This window comes from Cavia porcellus, unplaced genomic scaffold (assembly GCF_034190915.1).
Source record: "Cavia porcellus strain 051 isolate PalLab524CR breed Dunkin Hartley unplaced genomic scaffold, mCavPor4.1 scaffold_17, whole genome shotgun sequence".
Taxonomy (NCBI): Eukaryota; Metazoa; Chordata; class Mammalia; order Rodentia; family Caviidae; genus Cavia; species Cavia porcellus.
Genome location: NW_026947500.1, coordinates 73,630,043 through 73,646,306, shown reverse-complemented (window position 1 = coordinate 73,646,306; position 16,264 = coordinate 73,630,043). Strand labels below are relative to the sequence as shown.

Here is a 16,264-nt window from a genome sequence, read left to right as displayed (position 1 = left end):
GAATAGAGCCCCCCGCCTGAACTCCTGCCCCAGCCCGCTGACCCGCTGTGGGTTTCTCTCGCAGAGGAGCACCCCCAGCCCCGGGCCGCAGCCCCGGGACGCCGCGTCTGCGCTTGACAAACAGATCGGTGCTAATGCCCACAGTGCCGGGAGCAACGCCTCAGGGAGCCGGAGCCTGGCCCTGGCATCTGCAGGTAACCCTGTCCCGTCCCCCAGAGCCCTCCGTGGCCACTACACCCAGGTCTTGGAGGGGTGCAGGGCGGGGAAGCTCGCGCCTCGAGGCTGAGCTCAGCCCGATCAGCTGGGCAAAACCCTGTGCAAAAGAGAAGGAGAGGCCAGGGTTAGTGTGAGGCAGGAGCAGGGCCGCCTAGTCCCAGTTCGAGGACTGGTTAAAACAGCCGTAGCGGCCCGGGATCTGGGAGCAAGACCGGCAGTGGGGTTTCCCAGGGTGTGGAAGTGGCCCAGGGCACCCTGTGGGTGTTGGGGCTGCCTGCCGGCCCGGGAGCAGCCTTGCTTGGGCTCTGCGGTAGTTTAAAGCCCCAGAGGCCATGTGGGAGCTGGGGGAAGGCGCCATTCCTGTCCCGCTCTCTGCGCTGTGGTGGTGGAAGCCACTTCTGACGGTGGTCACTCAGCCCCGGCAGTCACTTTCCCCAGAGTGGCTGGTAACGACGTGCAGAAGGCCTCCACTGAGGTCACACATGGCCAGCCAGGCCTCCCACTCTTCGGGCTGCAGTCCCCACTGCTGTGCACAGGTCACTGCCCTCAGTGCCTGCCCAGGGAGGGCGACATGCAGGCTGGGGCTCTTCCCATTGCCAGCCACCAGGCAGTCAGGGCTGTGGGCCAACTTGCTACCAGGCTTGGGTGACACAGGGCAGGTAGGTCACTGTCTCTTCTTCCAAGAGGTCCCAGGTGGCCTGGCACCTTCCTGCTGTGTCCAGAATTGCCCCGGAACCCACCAGTGCCCCCTGGTGGCCAGCTCCCAGGTCCTTGTGCCTCCATCCCGAGAGCCCCATGTGGTCTTGCAGGTTTCTCCTATGCGGGCTCCGTGGCCATCAGTGGGGCCCTGGCTGGCAGCCCGGCACCACCCGCACCCGGCGTGGAGCCAGCCACCTTTGATGAGCCGTCGGGGAGCCTGTTCGCTACCGTGGGGTCCCGGAGCGCCACGCCACAGCATCCACCTCTGCTGGCACAGCCTCGGAACTCAGGACCTGCGTCCCCTGCCCACCAGCTCTCCGCCAGTCCCCGGCTCATTGGGGCCACCCAGGGTTTGCTTCCTGACATGGGCAAGGGCGACCTTCCCACTGACCTGGGCTTCTCAGACCCCGAGAGTGACGCCAAGAGAAGAATCGTGTTCACCATCTCGGCTGGTGCGGGCAGCGCCAAGCAGTCCCCCTCCACCAAACACAGCCCCCTGGCCCGCGGAGAGTGCGGGTCTGGCCACGGGCAGGACAGCCGAAAGCGTGGCCGGAGGAAGCGCATGTCAGCCGGAACCCCCAGTCTGAGTGCAGGCGTATCCCCCAAGCGGCGCGCCCTGCCCAATGTTGCCGGGCTCTTCACGCAGTCCTCAGGGTCCCCTCTCAACCTCAGCTCCATGGTGAGGACGGCAGAACCCTGGGGTGTGTGCTGAGGGGCAGGCTCGAGCCCGTATCTCGGTGTGGGACCAGAGTGGGTGCAGACATGGTGGCCACAATGACTGACTGTAGCCATACCCACGACAGTGCCCCACCAGCTGCTGGCTTGGCTCGGATGCTCGGGAGGGGCCGGGGGCTACAGAGCAGGCTGTTGCTGTGCGCCGTGGGGCCCACGTGTCCAGCCCGTTCCCCAGGTGCATCTGCCACCTCTGCCCACCCAGGTCAGCAACATCAACCAGCCACTGGAGATCACTGCTATCTCCTCCCCCGAGACCTCCCTGAAGAGCTCACCTGTGCCCTACCAGGACCATGACCAGCCGCCCGTGCTCAAAAAGGAGCGGCCGCTGGGCCAGACCAACGGGGCGCACTACTCCCCGCTGACCTCGGACGAGGAGCCCGGCTCTGAGGATGAGCCCAGCAGTGCCCGGTGAGTGGCAGGGAGGGTAGCGTGAAGCTCCCAGCCGGGGCACGGGGAGGGGGCCCGAGGCAGGTGGCCTGCCAGCGGGGCCAGAGTTGTGTCCAGTGGGACCTGGGTGCCAGCTGGTGGGGCAGGAACTGGGCCACAGCAAGGAGGATGAAGAAACTGAGAACCCGGATGTGATGCAAGCCGTCACACCAGCCGCTCAGGTCACTGAGCCTCAGGGTGTAAGGCCAGGCTGGCTCTCATAAAAAGGGGCTTCACGATCCCAGCGCTCGGGCTGTGAGATGGGACGAGTTTGAGGCCAGGCTGGGCCGCACCGGGAGCCCGAGGCCAGCCTGAAGTGCGTAGTGAGACCCTGTCTCCCGAAGACAAAGAAAAGACATTTTAGGGTTGTCTCAGCACCCTGTTCCTGCTTGGCTCGTGTTTTTAAAGAGCTGTTTTAACGTGTTCCCTGGCATCTGTGGCCCTGGGCATTTCCTGTGTGTGGCGCTCACGCCGTGTCCTCTGTGTCTGGCGTGTCCTAGAGCACAGTGTCCTTGAGGTCCCTAAACCTGTGACGACCGTCACAGCCTCGCTGCTTTACCCGGCCCAGTGCTGGCCCAGCGTGCAGCAGGCTGGCTGCATGCATCCTTCTGACCCTCCGTCCATCTGGCCGTCCTTCCTGGATGTAGGCCACTGCCATGTCCAGGTCCTTGGGAACTGTGCCCCGTTGTGAGCACCCATGTGGTAGCGCACATGGGGTCCCCCAGGTCCTGCCCTGGGGAGGCGGTGTCCCCCAAGGACTGCTCACTCGCCCCTCCCCTTCCCTGGTCCTGTGCTGCCCCCAAGACTGGCTCTACACAGCTGCTGTGTGTGTCTGTCTGTCTGTCTGTGTGTCTGCGCAGCCGCTGTGCCGAGCACCTGCCCTGCCTGCCCTTCCCCGGCTCCCTGCGGCCTGGCCCATGGCAGCCGCATCCCTGGGGCCTGCGGGTCAGAGTGGGCACCAGCTCCAGCCCAGCCCCGCCTCTGCCGGGGTCGGGAGACTGCACCCTATCTCAGGGGGGTCCCCAGGGCAGCCGCTGCCTGGCCTTTCCCCAGCGGGGACCCTGCTGCCCCTCGGGGTACAGCAGCAGGTTCAGACAATGAGGGCATCTTCCTCCCGTGACAGCATTGAGAGGAAGATAGCAACCATTTCCCTGGAGAGCAGGTCTCCCCCCAAGGCCTTGGAGAACGGTGAGTGGCGGCCCGGGCCAGGGCCTCGGGTGCCCCTTATGCCTGCCTGCACCCCAGACACGCACGGCCTAGGCCGGAGGCGCCGCTGTCTGCGAGGCCAGGACGGTGGTGGCCGCGAGGTGGCCCCGCTGCCCTGCCCACCCATGCTGGCCAGCTGCTCCCCACCCCGGCTATACCTGCCCCCTCCTCACGGCCCATCACCCCGCCAGGTGGCGGCGCTGCGGGCAGGAAGCTGGCGCCCGCGAGCGAGCCGGTCAACAGCAGCAAGTGGAAGGCCACCTTCTCGCCCATCTCGGACGTGGCGCTGACCAAGCCCGCCGACAGCCCCCTGCAGGCCGGTGCCGCGCTGGCACCCGGCTCCCTGTTCGCCTTCCGGCCGGCCCCTGACGAGCCCACCGCGGCCGACACCAAGCTGGCCGCGCACCCCAGGAAGGGCTTCGCTGGCGCCGATGGGCCCGGGCCCGGAACCCCCAACGGCCTGGCCTTCGGCGGGGGTCTGGCCGCAGACCTCGGGCTACACGGCTTTGGTGACGGCGCCACGCTGGCCCACAAGGGCGCCGAGGTGGCCAGCTTACCCACGCAGCGTGCCAAGGACGGCGCCCCCGAGCCGCACCCGCTGCTGGGCAAGCGGCCGGCGGACGGCGCGGGCGGCCCGAAGGGCGAAGGCGGCCCGGGCAAGGAGCAGGGCGAGGCGGGCGCGCCTGCGGACAAGGCCGCACCGCCGCCGGGCAGCAGGGCCGCCAAGGCCCGGGACCGCGAGCTGGACCTCAAGAGCGGCCACAACCTCTTCATCTCGGCGGCCGCCGTGCCCCCCGCCGGCCTGCTGGGCGGCCCCGCGGCGGCGTCCTCGGCGAGCGGCACGGCCCCCGCGGCCCAGGCCCACCGGCCCTTCCTGGGCGCCTTCGCGCCCGGCCCGCCCTTCTCGCTGGGCCCCGTGGCGCTGCAGGCCAGCCTGGGCGCCGTGGCCGGGCCTTCCGTGCTGCAGTCCCTGTTCGGCTCGGTGCCGGCCGCCGCCGGCCTGGTGCACGTGTCGTCCGCTGCGACCCGCCTGAGCAACTCGCACGCCATGGGCAGCTTCCCCCCCGGGGTGGCTGGCGGCACCGTCGGAGGTAGGCAGCGCGGCCGCGGGCGCCCTAACCTGCTTCCCTTTGCAGCAGCTCCGCGCCGGCCCGGCCGGCGGCCCAGGGTGGCCGCACCCCAGGTGAGTGGCCGCCGCCGATGATGCCGACGCCGATGGCCGCCGCCCGCGCCTGGCCCGCCCGCCCGCCGCCCCGCCCCGCCGCCTGCTGAAGCGCTTCTCTCTCCTCCTTGCAGGTGTCGCTAGCCTCGCGGTGCCTCCCGCCTCTGCTCGCCCGTTCGGAGCCACTGTCGGCGGCCCGGGCCCCCTGCAGGCGGCGGCCAGCACCTCGGCCTCTTCCTTTCAGGCCCCGGCTGCGGCCGAGATGCGGCCGCCCGCTCCGCCCGCCTGCCCGCCTCGCCCCCGCCCGCTCCCTAACCCGCACCCTACCCCTACCCCTACCCCTAACCCTCCGCCCGCCGCGCTGCTGCCCGCTAACCCCGAGCCCGCGCTTCTGCAGAGCCTGGCCGCCCTCCCGCCTAACAAAGCTTTCTTACCGCTGTCCGCCTCCGCCTCCGCCTCCCTGCAGCCCGCTAACGCCTCTCTGTCCGTCCAGCTCGCCTCCCTCCCGCACAAGGCCGCCCGCCCCGCCTTCGCGGTGCCCCCGCAGCCTCTGGCCCGCCTGGCCGTCCCGCAGGCCGGCGCCGCGGGCCCGTCCGCCGTGTGGGTTTCCCTTGGCATGCCGCCTCCTTACGCTGCGCACCTTGCGGGGGTTAAGCCCCGGTAACGAGCTTGCTTAGCTAGCCGTTCGTGTGCTGTAAGGTAAGGCCAGAGCCCGCCCGGCGGGCGCCCCGCACCCAACACCCGCCCTCGCACCGCAGGCCCTCGGGGTGGGGCTGGTGACCCGACCCGACCGCTGGCCCGGGCCGCCCTCCCGCACTGCAGGACAGCCCGGGTGGGCAGCGCAGCAGGTGCCGGGCGAGGCTCAGGCGGGAGGCGCCCTGCGGCCCCCGGGGGAGTGGGGACAGTCCCCGCCGGTGCACAGCAGGCCCTGGAGCCGGGTGGTCGCACACCCCCCGGCTGGGCTCTATGCCCTGGCCGGCTCCAGCCAGCGGGGAGCGCATTGGGAAGGGCTCGGAGGTGGCCCTCGAAGACCACTGCCCTCCAGAGAGGGTGGGACCTGGTGTGGCCAGGCTGGTGACGCACGCCTGTCGTCCCTGCCTGCTGAGGCCGAGGCAGGATTGTCCGTTCAGCCCAGCCTAGGCAGCTTAGCAAGACCTGCGCAGGGCGCGCGGTGGCTCGGGCTGCATCTGGCACCCCAGGCATTGCACACCCGTCACGGCAGCCACTCGAGCAGGCTGGTGCTGCTGTGGCAAGGCTGTGGCGTGGGGCAGCGGTCAGGTGTCCACACGTGGGCGCAGGAGCACATGGTGGCGTGCTGACGCCCCTGGAGAGGGTGTCGGTGCTGGGCTGGGGCACATGCCAACTGTCTTGAGGCGCTAGAGTTGGACTGGGGACCGCGACACTCACGGGTGCCCTGCGCCCGGCCACGGAGGCAGGTGGTCCTGTGCAGGGCGCTCCGGAGAACTTGCCCGGCCCCCCGGGCTGCGCTGGGCTCACCGCTAACCCCCGCTAACCGCTGCCCCCGCTGTCCCACAGGTAACTAGGACTTCTACCTCACGCGCGACTATGCAAGGCGGTGGGACCAAGCGCCTGCTGCTCAGGGCTGGCGCTGCCAGGCTCCCACCGACGGAAGGATGGATGGCTGGACGGACGGCGGGACGGCGGACAGCGCCCCACTGTGAATCGGCGCGGCACACCACCGCAGGAGGTGCTGGACTGCTCCAGTCTGTACTGTCCATAGTTTTAGATAAAATATTTATCGTTTTTTAAAGAGTACACACAATTCTGACTTACTTTATTCCACCGAGTTGTCAGGGCAGCCCGCTGGGATGTAAATGTCTGAGAACTTCATTGCAGAGGAGGACTCGGCCGTGGGGCGGGCGGCCACAGCCCTGCGACCCGGTGCTACCGCCGCCAGGCCTCTTGGTGCTGCCGGACGCCGCCCCGCCGAAGCCCGGAGCCCGGAGCCCGAGCCCCGTGCGGGTGCTGAGAGTCCCCGGGGCGCCGCCTCCCCGACTGTGAAGCCGGCGCAGCGCTCCTGCCGCTCCTGGTGGTGCTGGCATGTGACAAGTGCAGTTACTTTGTACCCGCGGTGTGGCGTCTGTGTATAGGAGAGAGGCGCACGAAGGTGCGATGGTATTTTATAGAGATGTGATGAGAATTTATAAATTTCATAGACTTGACCGCATTTATTTTTAGACTGTACAATGCACAGGGAGTTTAAAGAGAAAAGCAAGGGGAAGAGAAACCTTATTTATTCAAATGCACAAAGCGCACTGGCCCCGGCTGCCCCACCCGTCTGCCCCCTCGCCCTGCAGGAGTGCGAGCCCCACACTGCGGCCAGGGTCCTGCTGCCACTGTCCTTGCAGGTCCCCTCGCCTGCCGTGCGGCCAGGCCCGGGCTTCTCCATCTGGGAGGTCCGAGTGTTGGGTTTCCCACTCACCCTGTCAGTCTGGCTCGGACCCCTGCTTCTCCCCACCTAGCAGTGAGTTCTAAAGATGGTGCTGGGGACCCCTCCCCCAAGTTGGTGCTCTCAGCCTGGCCTCTAGGTGCTGTGCCTCATTCCCACGGACCCCGCCCCGGCACCCTGCTTGGCATGCGGGGGCCAAGGGTCACCTCTCACCACCCAGCCCCTAGATGACAGTAGCAAAGTCAGCAGGCAGCAAGCCCTGTCTCGGTCACGTCCTCCAAACTAACACTGTATGCTCCGGCAGCGCCGGGCCCCAGGCTCCACGCATATACTTGAGTGTTGGCAGATGCCGCCCCGCTAGGGGCCGCGCCCACGTCCCCTCCTGAGCCCACGGGACGCGTGCACCCCCCAGTAAGCTAACGTCGTGCGGCGCTGCCCCGCGTGTGCACCCACCCGCGCCCCCACCCAACTGAGCTGCGTCCCCGTCCCCGGGCAGCAGGGCAGCGCAGTGGCACAAGCCGCCCTGGAATCTGGTGCTGCCAGCGGCTCCCATCTTGGGCTGCCCTGGCCCTGGGACAACCCTGGGAGGGTGCCATGTGGCGCTGCCTCAGGAATTGGTCAGGAACCCTAAGGACCGGACAACCCACCCTTTTGTGACCTTGCTGACCCACCAGTTGCCAGGAACCAGGCTCCCCATCCTATGTGAGCCCCACAAATGGCAACTTATTTAAGACTTACCTTCTCAAGTATTTATCGTCCCACGAGCACGCCCTCCCCGGCTCCCCACACAGCTTGCCTCCCACCCCCACTGGCTCGGCTGCGTCTGTAACCAACGCTGTACCTCTGCCCCGCTGTCCACTGCACTGTGTCCCCCAGGCGCTGTAATAAAAGCAGTTTTCACTTGGACCTGGTCTCAACGGCTTTTTCTTGGCATCACTCGACACAGCGATATGTGTGCTTCCTATGTGGGGACTCCTCTCCCCAGGGTGGAGGGAGCCCCCAGCAGCTGCTCCGTGGCAGGGCAAAGAAGACCCCCCCCCACCCCAGTTTCTCAAAGCCAGCTCATCTGGGGTCCTGGGTCACCCCGGAGTCCCCGCGCGTTCACACTGTGAGGACCAGTGTGCTGAGGGGGCGCCCGCTGCCAGGGCCCCACTTCTCATCCACCTTGCCGTCCTCAGTGTAGAAAGAGGTACCTTTATTGAACACAGTGAGTGTGGTGGCCCAGGGCCAGGACCAGCCGTCCCCCTCAACAGGAGTGGAGGTCACCGCTGGCAGAGGGAGCCCCTCACCATTCACAGCTTCCCTTAGCTCCGTACATTCAGCTGGCGCAGGACCGGAGGGCCCTGCCGGCCAGGGACACACCCAGCGTGCAGGGGGGTACGCCCAGCACACAGGGGGCACTTGGCCTAGCAGCACACTGTGGCACCCAGGTGCCAGAACCCTCTGGTGGGTCCCAAGGCACAGTGAAGGGCCACTTGCTGGGTTTCTCCAAAACCGTAGCCTGAGCCCCGCCCACCCCAGCCAGCTTCGGGCTTTGCGCCCAGGGGACCCAGTTCGAGGCTGGGCAGAGCGTTAATCCAGCTCATCTAGCCGAGCGCAGACCAATGCTGCCCGCCCATCCTGGGGCAAGTTGCTCAGCTGGAACCTGGCCTCCTCGGATATGCCGTACTGCTCCAGGGGGTCCTATGAGGGGCGTAGAGTGAGGTGAGACGGGCCCCCCCAACTTGGCCCTGCCACCGTCCGCCCTGCGCACACCTTGCCAGTCATCTTCCGGATCTCATTCCTGTAGAAGATGAGGCTTCTCCGCATGTACTCGTAGCTGAGAAAAAGGGGGGCACCTGCTTGGTCAGCTTCCAAATTCCACCCCTTCCTGGTGGCGGTGCCCAATGTGTCCCCGCTGTCCCCGAGCCCCACCTGGCCCGCCGCAGAGCCTCCATCCACTCCTGACACTGCTCCTGGCTACTGCACTCAAAGTGATACTTCCTCTCGGGGTCCTCGATGAAGCCTGCAGAGGGGATGGGACGGAGCACCTCCAGTGGGTCCCCGCTTGCTCTCCACCCTGCCAGCCACAGCTTTCTCTTGCCAGGGCCCAGGCCGCCCCTCCTGTGGCCCCACCAAGGTTTCATTGCATTGCATCATGAGCTGACCTGGATCCCACCTGTGCAACACAGGCTCAAATCCTGGTTTCCCCCGCAACCTGTAAATGTCACCTTGTTTGAAACAGGATCTTTGTGAGAGTCCTGAGTCCAATCCCCCCAGCATTAAGGGCAGGGACGGTGAAGACCCTAAACCCAATAACTGCAGTCTTTATAAAGACAAAATGCTGTATGAGGATGGAGACAAAAGCGACATAAAGCTCCAAGAACTCCAGGATGGCTGGGAAGGGGCCTGGGACCAGCGCTCACAGCCTGAGAAGGCACCCAGCCCGTCGGACCGTCCGCAGACTGCTGCCCATAGAGACTGCTGTTGGTATGAAAGTCACCAAGTCAGCTGCACTGTAATGACAGCTCCAAGAGACAACCCATCTTCCCCTGTGACCTGCATCTCCTAGAGGTGACCGGCAGGTCTATCCCTTCCTCTCGGGCACCCTGCATTTGGCCAACAAACAAGGGAGGGAGAAACAAAAAGCGAAGGTCTTGGTGGCATTTTGGGAGCGGCAGCTGTTGGAGCAGCTGGGCGGGGCTGGCCGTGGGCCCGCGCGAGGGGCCAGTCCAGGGCTGGCCCGGGAGGCGTGGGCAGGAGCCCAGCCAGCTTGGGCTGGCGGCTTGGCAGGTGCGCGGGGCGGACGGCCAGGACCTGACCTTGGGCCACCCGAGGACCATCAAAGAGGTTCTTGTGTCCAGGGAGGGAGCAGCCCGGCCGGGGAGGGGACGGCGGGGGCCACTCACTGATAGAGAAGCCGCCGGGCTCTTCCTGCGCGACTCTGCAGCGCTCCAGAAGCAGGGCTCCGAGGGGCTGCGCGAGACACGGCCGTGAGCGCTGGCCGCCCGCCCGGGCGGGCCCCCCGCGGCCTCCATGCCCCTACCTCGGCCTCGTCGGCGCGGAAGTAGAACAGGAAGTTGACCACCAGCTTCACCAGCCGCCGCTTGGCCACTGCGGGAACAGGGCGGGGCTCAGCGCCGCCGGGGGACAGCCCCCCACCCCCCCCACACCCCCGTTCTGACCCAGTCCCCAGTCCGCAACCGCTCACCGCTGCCTTTCTTGGGTCCTCGCATGCTCAACTCGGCGGCCATCTCGGCCGGCTGCTGGGACAGAGCCCGCAGCTCCTTCTCGTTGTACCGCATAGTAACAACTGTGGGGAATTCGGGAAAGAGAACGCGGAACGACGGTCCGCACCCTCCTGCCCGGCCACCGTCCCCGTTTCCACCGCGGCCCGCGCCACAAAGGTCTCAGGACACCAAACCGGAAGCACCGTCGAGGCTATTGCGCCTGCGCGTTGTGGGTCGGCCATTTCCAAAAGCCACCACTGGATGGCGCGAGCGTGCGGCGGCATCGTGAGACAGAGCACGATCTAGTGCGGGAGTAAGGGTCTGTTTAAGCATGAAAAACACAAAATTTGGAATGGGTACAGATTCACAGCACCCAAGCGACATGGTCCGTCTCTCTTTGGTTGTTTCCGCCTGACCTCAAGTTTCCTGGCCCCCTCCCTGTATAGGAAGCACAGTGGAGGGAGCAGTAACTTTTATTAAAATAAGAGTCTCAGCCTGCCCTCTCGCCACAGCCAGACCTGCACAACCTGGAATCCACTATGCGCACGCGCGTCTCAGCGCGGGGGGGGGGGGCACCGCCGGAGTGTCCATCCGGGTTATTGGGCGGGCTGAGCATGCGCAAGTGTGAGACCCTGATACATTGCCCCGGAAGTGGTTCCATAGCCCGTAGCGCGCGTGCGCACAGCGAAGTCTTGGCGGTTGTCTCGACAGAGTGGCCTCCGGCCTAGGTGAGAAGTGGCGCGGGCCGTGCTCCGGGGTTTACCGGAGAAAGGCGGGCGTGAGAGCGAGGCGCATGTGGTGGGTCTCGCGGGCTGGCGGCGCGTCTTGGAGCGCCCTTTGTGAAGGCGCGGCAGGGTCGCGGCTGCTTTATCCCCCAGGCCTCCTTTGAAGACCGCTACCGGTTTGGCTTTGGGTCTTGGCGGGACCGTTAACCCCCATGAGCGCCGCGGGTCCTTTGTTCTTAATTCGGGGCCCCGCAGCGTTCGCCCCGCACCCAACGCGACTCTGCACCTCATTTCACAAGCGTATGCCGGGTATCGCACAATGGAACAGTTGGGGCGGGGGATCCTCTTAAAAATTCTGCGAGGCTGAGGCGAAATGATCACGAGTTCGAGCCCAGGCTCGGCGACTTTGTGAGTCCCTGCCTCAAAGTAAGAAACCAATGGACCGAGATGTAACTCAGAGCGAAGGTCCAGGGTTCTGTATCCCATTGCCGAGAGGGAAGGAGGGAAAGAGAGAGAAGGAATTCGTCCCTGACCACAGCCCCAGAGGTCATCTTCTCCTCGGTTCCTGCAAAGTGGCGCGGTGTTCTTCACTCTGCAGACTCATCATCACACACGCCGCCTGTGTGATGGCACCGGGAACTGAACCCAGGACCTTTAGCAGAGCCGCACCCGCAACACTCATGTATTTATTTATTTTGTGTGTGTGTGTGTTCTATGCAGTTCAGGCTGGCCTTGAGCTCACTTTGTAACCCAGGCTGATCTCGAACTCGCAGCAGTCCTCCTGCCTCAGCCTCCCGAGTGCTGGGATGACATGAACACTTTCAATTTTGAGATGAGGTCTCACAAAGTTGTCCAGGCTGGTCTCACATTTGCCTGGGTGGACAGGTGTGCACCAAGACTAACTTTGTTTCTAGGCGTCCCCCTTTACAGGTGTCAAATGCTGATTTCCTAAAGTAGTGGATGGAGTCTCCTTTCTCCCTTCCTCCCACGCCCCTGCCCTCCACGACCATTGTACAGTCCTTTAGGTTTTCTCAGGTTCAGAGTATTGTGCAGTGCTAACATACATGGTGTGCTTAACCACGTTGCTTTCCTTTTTTTTTTTTTTTTTGGTACCACAGATCAAACACATGATCTTGCACTTGCCAGGCAGGCGCTTATGCCACTGAGCTAAATCCCAGGGCCCAGGTTACTTTTCTTTCCTTTGTCTTCCCCTGGTTTACAAAAGCCCTGTTTCCTGTTTTTTGTTTTTGTTTTTTATTTTGGCTTGTTTTGTTTTTGGTCCTTTCTTTTCCCCTCTGCCCTCCTTTCTGGTTTTCTCCTCCCTGGGATCAGCCCCCTCCACGATGTTTCTGGGGACTCTATAATTCACTTCCCTTCCTGGGCTCTGCCTCTGCTCAGCCCAGGCTTAAAGCAGGCAGGGATGAGTTCAGGGTTGGTGTTGGGTAATAGAATACTGCCTGGAGCCTGATAGAACAGACAGGGCTCCGAGAGCCTGCCAGGGTGGTCTGCAGGGGTGCAGGAGAGGCCCTTAGGGCTCTGCCTTGGCTCCAGGCAGTTTCGAAGACGGAGCTGTGTATCAGCAGCAGGGTCCAGAGCTAGACAGCATCCAGGCCTCTGGCAAGCTTGTGGCCAGCTGCAGAAATGGAGTCAGTTTGTAATTAGTGGAGACAGCCAGAATGAGATCTCAGGAAGCTGTAAGGTGGGGGCTCGATTAGTCTGGGAGTCTCTTCTTCCCTGGTTGGGCCTCTGCATGGCACCCCATTGCTCTTTGCAGTTCCAGCCTCTGTGCTGTGAGTCAGAGTGACTTCCTCCAGTGTGGTCACTGGGAGGTGTCCTGATGACCCCTCAGCCCCAGGTGGGGGTCTCTAAAGCCAGCTCAAACCTGGCATGGTGGTGCACGCTTGTAATACCAGGACTAGGGAGGCTGAGACGATTGCTATTGAGTTCAAGCCCAGCCTGGACTACACAGTAAGCCCCTGTCTCAGGTCACAGTGTGCCACAGTGATGGGCAGCATCCGTGACCTCCAGTGCCGTCCCTGTCCTATTTCCTTCACAGTTTCTCCCGGGCCGCCCAGTGACCCCCGCAAGCCTTCACCATGGACTTCCAACACCGCCCCGGGGGCAAGACGGGCAGTGGGGGCGTGGCCTCCTCCTCCGAGAGCAACCGGGACAGGAGGGAGCGGCTCCGGCAGCTGGCTCTGGAGACCATCGACATCAACAAGGTGGGGCCTGGGGCTCCACCATGGTCACCCCGCTGCTCCCTGAGCTCAGGTGGCTCCCAGAGGACTTTTCCCGGTGGGGGCCAGCAGCTGCCAGCCTTGGCCCTGGCCACAGGGCAGTGATTTTCCGTGTCTGACGGACCCCCCTTTCCCCTCCAGGACCCCTATTTCATGAAAAACCACCTGGGCTCCTATGAATGCAAGCTCTGCCTGACCCTGCACAACAATGAGGTGAGGCCCCTGCAGGCCCCTACCCCACTGCACTGTCACTCAGGACACTGCGGGTCCACCTGGGGTGCTCTGCTCTTTGCCGGCAGCCCATTTGCTTTAGGGTGTCTTTCTGTGGGTGACACTGAGTCCCCTTGGTCCCTACCTGTGTCCCATGCCCTCAGCACCCAGAGTTCTCCCCAGGGGACCTACAGGTGGCCCTGCCACTCCTTTCTCTCACCATTGGTGCTGTCACCGCTCACGTGCATGCCTAAGGACAGGAGCGCAGCCAGCAGCGCTTGCCTGTATCCCCCTCTGGCCTCCACCCGCCTCGTGCCAAGTGATACTCTGCGGGTACCTCTGTCAGCAGTGTCCCCAGATATGTCCCAACAGGCCCAGCCCCAGGACTTGATGCATCACCCTGGGCCAGGCGCTGCCCTCCCCAGCCCCTCCAGCCCGGTGAGGCCGGCTGGGCCCTGCAGCCCTGACAGCGCTCCCTCCCTGCCTCTGTCCCTCCTTAGGGGAGCTACCTGGCCCACACACAGGGGAAGAAGCACCAGACCAACCTGTGAGTGTCCCTCCTCTGCGGCCGGGGCTGTGATGGGGGCTGCTGTGGGGCCTCTCCCACCATCCCATCCTGCTTGCTTCCCACCCTGCCCTCGGCCCTCACCTCCCCGATTAGCTCCAAGGTTAGGCTGGGCTCCAGCATCTGGGCCCATGGCCTTGGCGTCTCACGGGAGAGGCCACAGAGACACCTCTGTCTCCCCACAGAGCCCGGCGGGCGGCCAAGGAGGCCAAGGAGGCCCCTGCCCAGCCGGCGCCTGAGAAGGTCAAGGTGGAGGTGAAGAAGTTTGTGAAGATCGGGCGCCCCGGCTACAAAGGTGCACGGCCGCTGCCCCAACCAGGCCACACAGCGCCACTGTGCGCTGGCCCTGGGGTTCAGCCCTTCCTCTGCATCGTCCCTCACTGTCACGGGGGTTGGGCACATCCCTTCTCCTGTCCTCCAAGACCCATCCGCCCTGCCTTCCTGCCAGCCCCACTGTGGCATCCACAGGGCCCCGAGGCCCCCCTCACTGGCATGAGGACCACCTCGAGTCCCACTGTCCCATCCCCCGGGTGGCAGTGATTAGAACATACAGGGTTCCCTGGCTTTGGGGAGGACGAGTCCCTGAGGCCGACCCTCCCTCCATGCCTGTCATAGTGACCAAGCAGAGGGACACCGAGATGGGCCAGCAGAGCCTCCTGTTTCAGGTGAGATGGGGGCCTGGGTCTCAGGTGTGTGGGGAGCCTCAGGGCACCCCTTGAGTGCCTGTGTCCCCCCAGATCGACTACCCTGAGATTGCTGAGGGTATCATGCCCCGCCACCGCTTCATGTCTGCCTACGAGCAGCGAATCGAGCCCCCGGACCGGCGCTGGCAGTACCTGCTCATGGCCGCTGAGCCCTACGAGACCATCGCCTTCAAGGTAGCTCAGCTGCGTGGCTGCTATGGGGGCCACTGTGGGATGTCCCCCCCCCACAGGGTAGGATCTTGTGTGGGCCCAGATCTGTGAGGCTGTGTCACTGTACCCCAGGTCAGGTACCAGGAGAGTAAGTCAGGTGAGCATCTGTCCCCCTCCCCCCAGGCCTTGAGATGAGCTAAGGAACAGAGCTGGGGTGAAACCTTGTCTGCTCTGCCCCTGGATGGAGCACAGGACCCACAAATAGGCCTTAAGAGGCCAGGTGGTAGTAATCATTCAGGAGGCTGAGGCAGGAGAATCCTCTGGAAGCCAGCCTGAAAACTCCCCAAAACTTAGTAAAATAAAATCTTAAAAAGGGGGTAGGGAGTGTGGTGCAGTGGTAAATGTACATCTAGGGACCCCGAATTCCACCCCAGCACTGAGAACAGAGTCTCCCAAACTCCTTGGGAGGGGCCCCAAGTGGGGAGCAGGTGCCCTGGCACCTCAGCACCTGGCTGAACGTGAGCCCTGCAGCCATGGCCCACTTGGAGGCCTGGGGACCAGGAGCCTTGTCACCCCCAATCCCCAGGTGCCTAGCAGGGAGATTGACAAGGCGGAAGGCAAGTTCTGGACCCACTGGAACCGGGAAACCAAGCAGGTAGGTATGGGGGGCCCGGTGGGTAGGGGTGCTGCCCCTGGGCCCGCTGCTGGGCTGCTGAGCCTCACTCTGTCCGTCCTGCTAGTTCTTCCTCCAGTTCCACTTCAAGATGGAGAAGCCCCCTGCACCACCCAGCCTCCCCGCGGGGCCCCCAGGGGTGAAGCGACCGCCACCCCCACTGATGAACGGGCTGCCCCCCCGGCCGCCGCTGCCGGAGTCTCTTCCCCCACCCCCACCAGGCGGCCTGCCGCTGCCCCCCATGCCTCCCACCGGGCCTGCACCTTCGGGCCCCCCTGGGCCTCCCCAGCTGCCCCCTCCGGCTCCAGGGGTCCACCCTCCAACACCAGTGGTCCACCCCCCTGCATCTGGGGTCCACCCCCCAGCTCCAGGGGTGCACCCTCCAGCACCAGTGGTCCATGCCCCCACATCTGCAGTCCACCCAGCGGCTCCAGGGGTGCACCCTCCAGCCCCCGGGGTCCATCCACCAGCCCCTGGGGTCCACCCACCGGCCCCAGGCGTGCACCCTCCCCCAGCAGCTGGGGTCCACCCCCAAACCCCAGGAGTGCACCCACCTGCTCCTGCGGTTCACCCGCAGGCCCCTGGGGTGCACCCTGCAGCCCCTGGGATTCACCCGCAGGCTCCAGGGGTCCACCCCCAGCCTCCTGGGGTCCACCCTGCAGCTCCTGGGGTGCACCCCCAGCCTCCTGGAGTTCATCCAGCAAACCCTGGGGTACATCCACCAACTCCCATGCCTCCAATGTTGAGGCCTCCTCTGCCCTCGGAGGGCCCTGGGAACATTCCTCCGCCGCCCCCAACCAACTGAGGCGCCCCCCCTCCGCATCCCGTGTCTGGCTGCCTGTTTTTCTGTGTTTTCCCACAGAGCAGAGTCCTCAGCTTTTGTACTATGCCCAGAGCCCATTAAACAGCCTCCCCCGTGTGTCTGGTTGCCATCCAG

General features: G+C 64.7%; 3 protein-coding genes across 7 annotated transcripts in view; 2 read left to right on the top strand and 1 right to left on the bottom strand.

Annotated features, from left to right (window-relative positions):
* The window catches only part of Dot1l (DOT1 like histone lysine methyltransferase), a 40,390-nt gene extending 32,630 nt beyond the window's left edge, over window positions 1-7,760 (top strand). Inside the window, exons 23-29 of one of the 3 annotated variants that reach the window (XM_063228929.1) lie at window positions 65-194; window positions 1,026-1,594; window positions 1,853-2,058; window positions 3,200-3,264; window positions 3,474-4,373; window positions 4,579-5,143; window positions 5,981-7,760. In XM_063228929.1, the coding sequence (XP_063084999.1) occupies window positions 65-194; window positions 1,026-1,594; window positions 1,853-2,058; window positions 3,200-3,264; window positions 3,474-4,373; window positions 4,579-5,108 (2,400 nt within the window). In that variant the 3' untranslated portion in view covers window positions 5,109-5,143; window positions 5,981-7,760. Of the gene's footprint in view, window positions 1-64; window positions 195-1,025; window positions 1,595-1,852; window positions 2,059-3,199; window positions 3,265-3,473; window positions 4,374-4,578 lie in introns of all 3 variants that reach the window. The other 2 variants (XM_063228928.1, XM_063228930.1) reach the window with 2 other exon arrangements.
* A 268-nt stretch (window positions 7,761-8,028) lies between these two features.
* Plekhj1 (pleckstrin homology domain containing J1) lies at window positions 8,029-10,272 on the bottom strand. The gene is made up of 6 exons (XM_063228937.1): window positions 10,045-10,272; window positions 9,880-9,947; window positions 9,743-9,809; window positions 8,769-8,859; window positions 8,610-8,673; window positions 8,029-8,537 (listed from the first exon to the last, which is right to left on the bottom strand). Exons 1-6 carry the CDS (start codon window positions 10,136-10,138, stop codon window positions 8,427-8,429), a joined length of 495 nt encoding a protein of 164 aa, XP_063085007.1. The 5' UTR covers window positions 10,139-10,272; the 3' UTR covers window positions 8,029-8,426.
* A 376-nt stretch (window positions 10,273-10,648) lies between these two features.
* On the top strand, window positions 10,649-16,246 carry Sf3a2 (splicing factor 3a subunit 2). Of its 3 annotated transcripts, none has more exons than XM_003460844.5 (9): window positions 10,649-10,791; window positions 12,845-13,010; window positions 13,167-13,238; window positions 13,736-13,782; window positions 13,986-14,095; window positions 14,416-14,465; window positions 14,538-14,678; window positions 15,241-15,309; window positions 15,395-16,246. In XM_003460844.5, the coding sequence occupies exons 2-9, from the start codon at window positions 12,885-12,887 to the stop codon at window positions 16,130-16,132; spliced, it is 1,353 nt and encodes a 450-aa protein (XP_003460892.1). In that variant the 5' UTR covers window positions 10,649-10,791; window positions 12,845-12,884; the 3' UTR covers window positions 16,133-16,246. The 3 variants fall into 3 exon arrangements, with proteins under 3 accessions (XP_003460892.1, XP_013000673.1, XP_004999269.1); XM_013145219.3 differs by lacking the exon at window positions 10,649-10,791 and adding an exon at window positions 10,839-10,861; XM_004999212.4 differs by lacking the exon at window positions 10,649-10,791 and adding an exon at window positions 10,952-11,470.
* The last annotated feature ends 18 nt before the right edge of the window (window positions 16,247-16,264 follow it).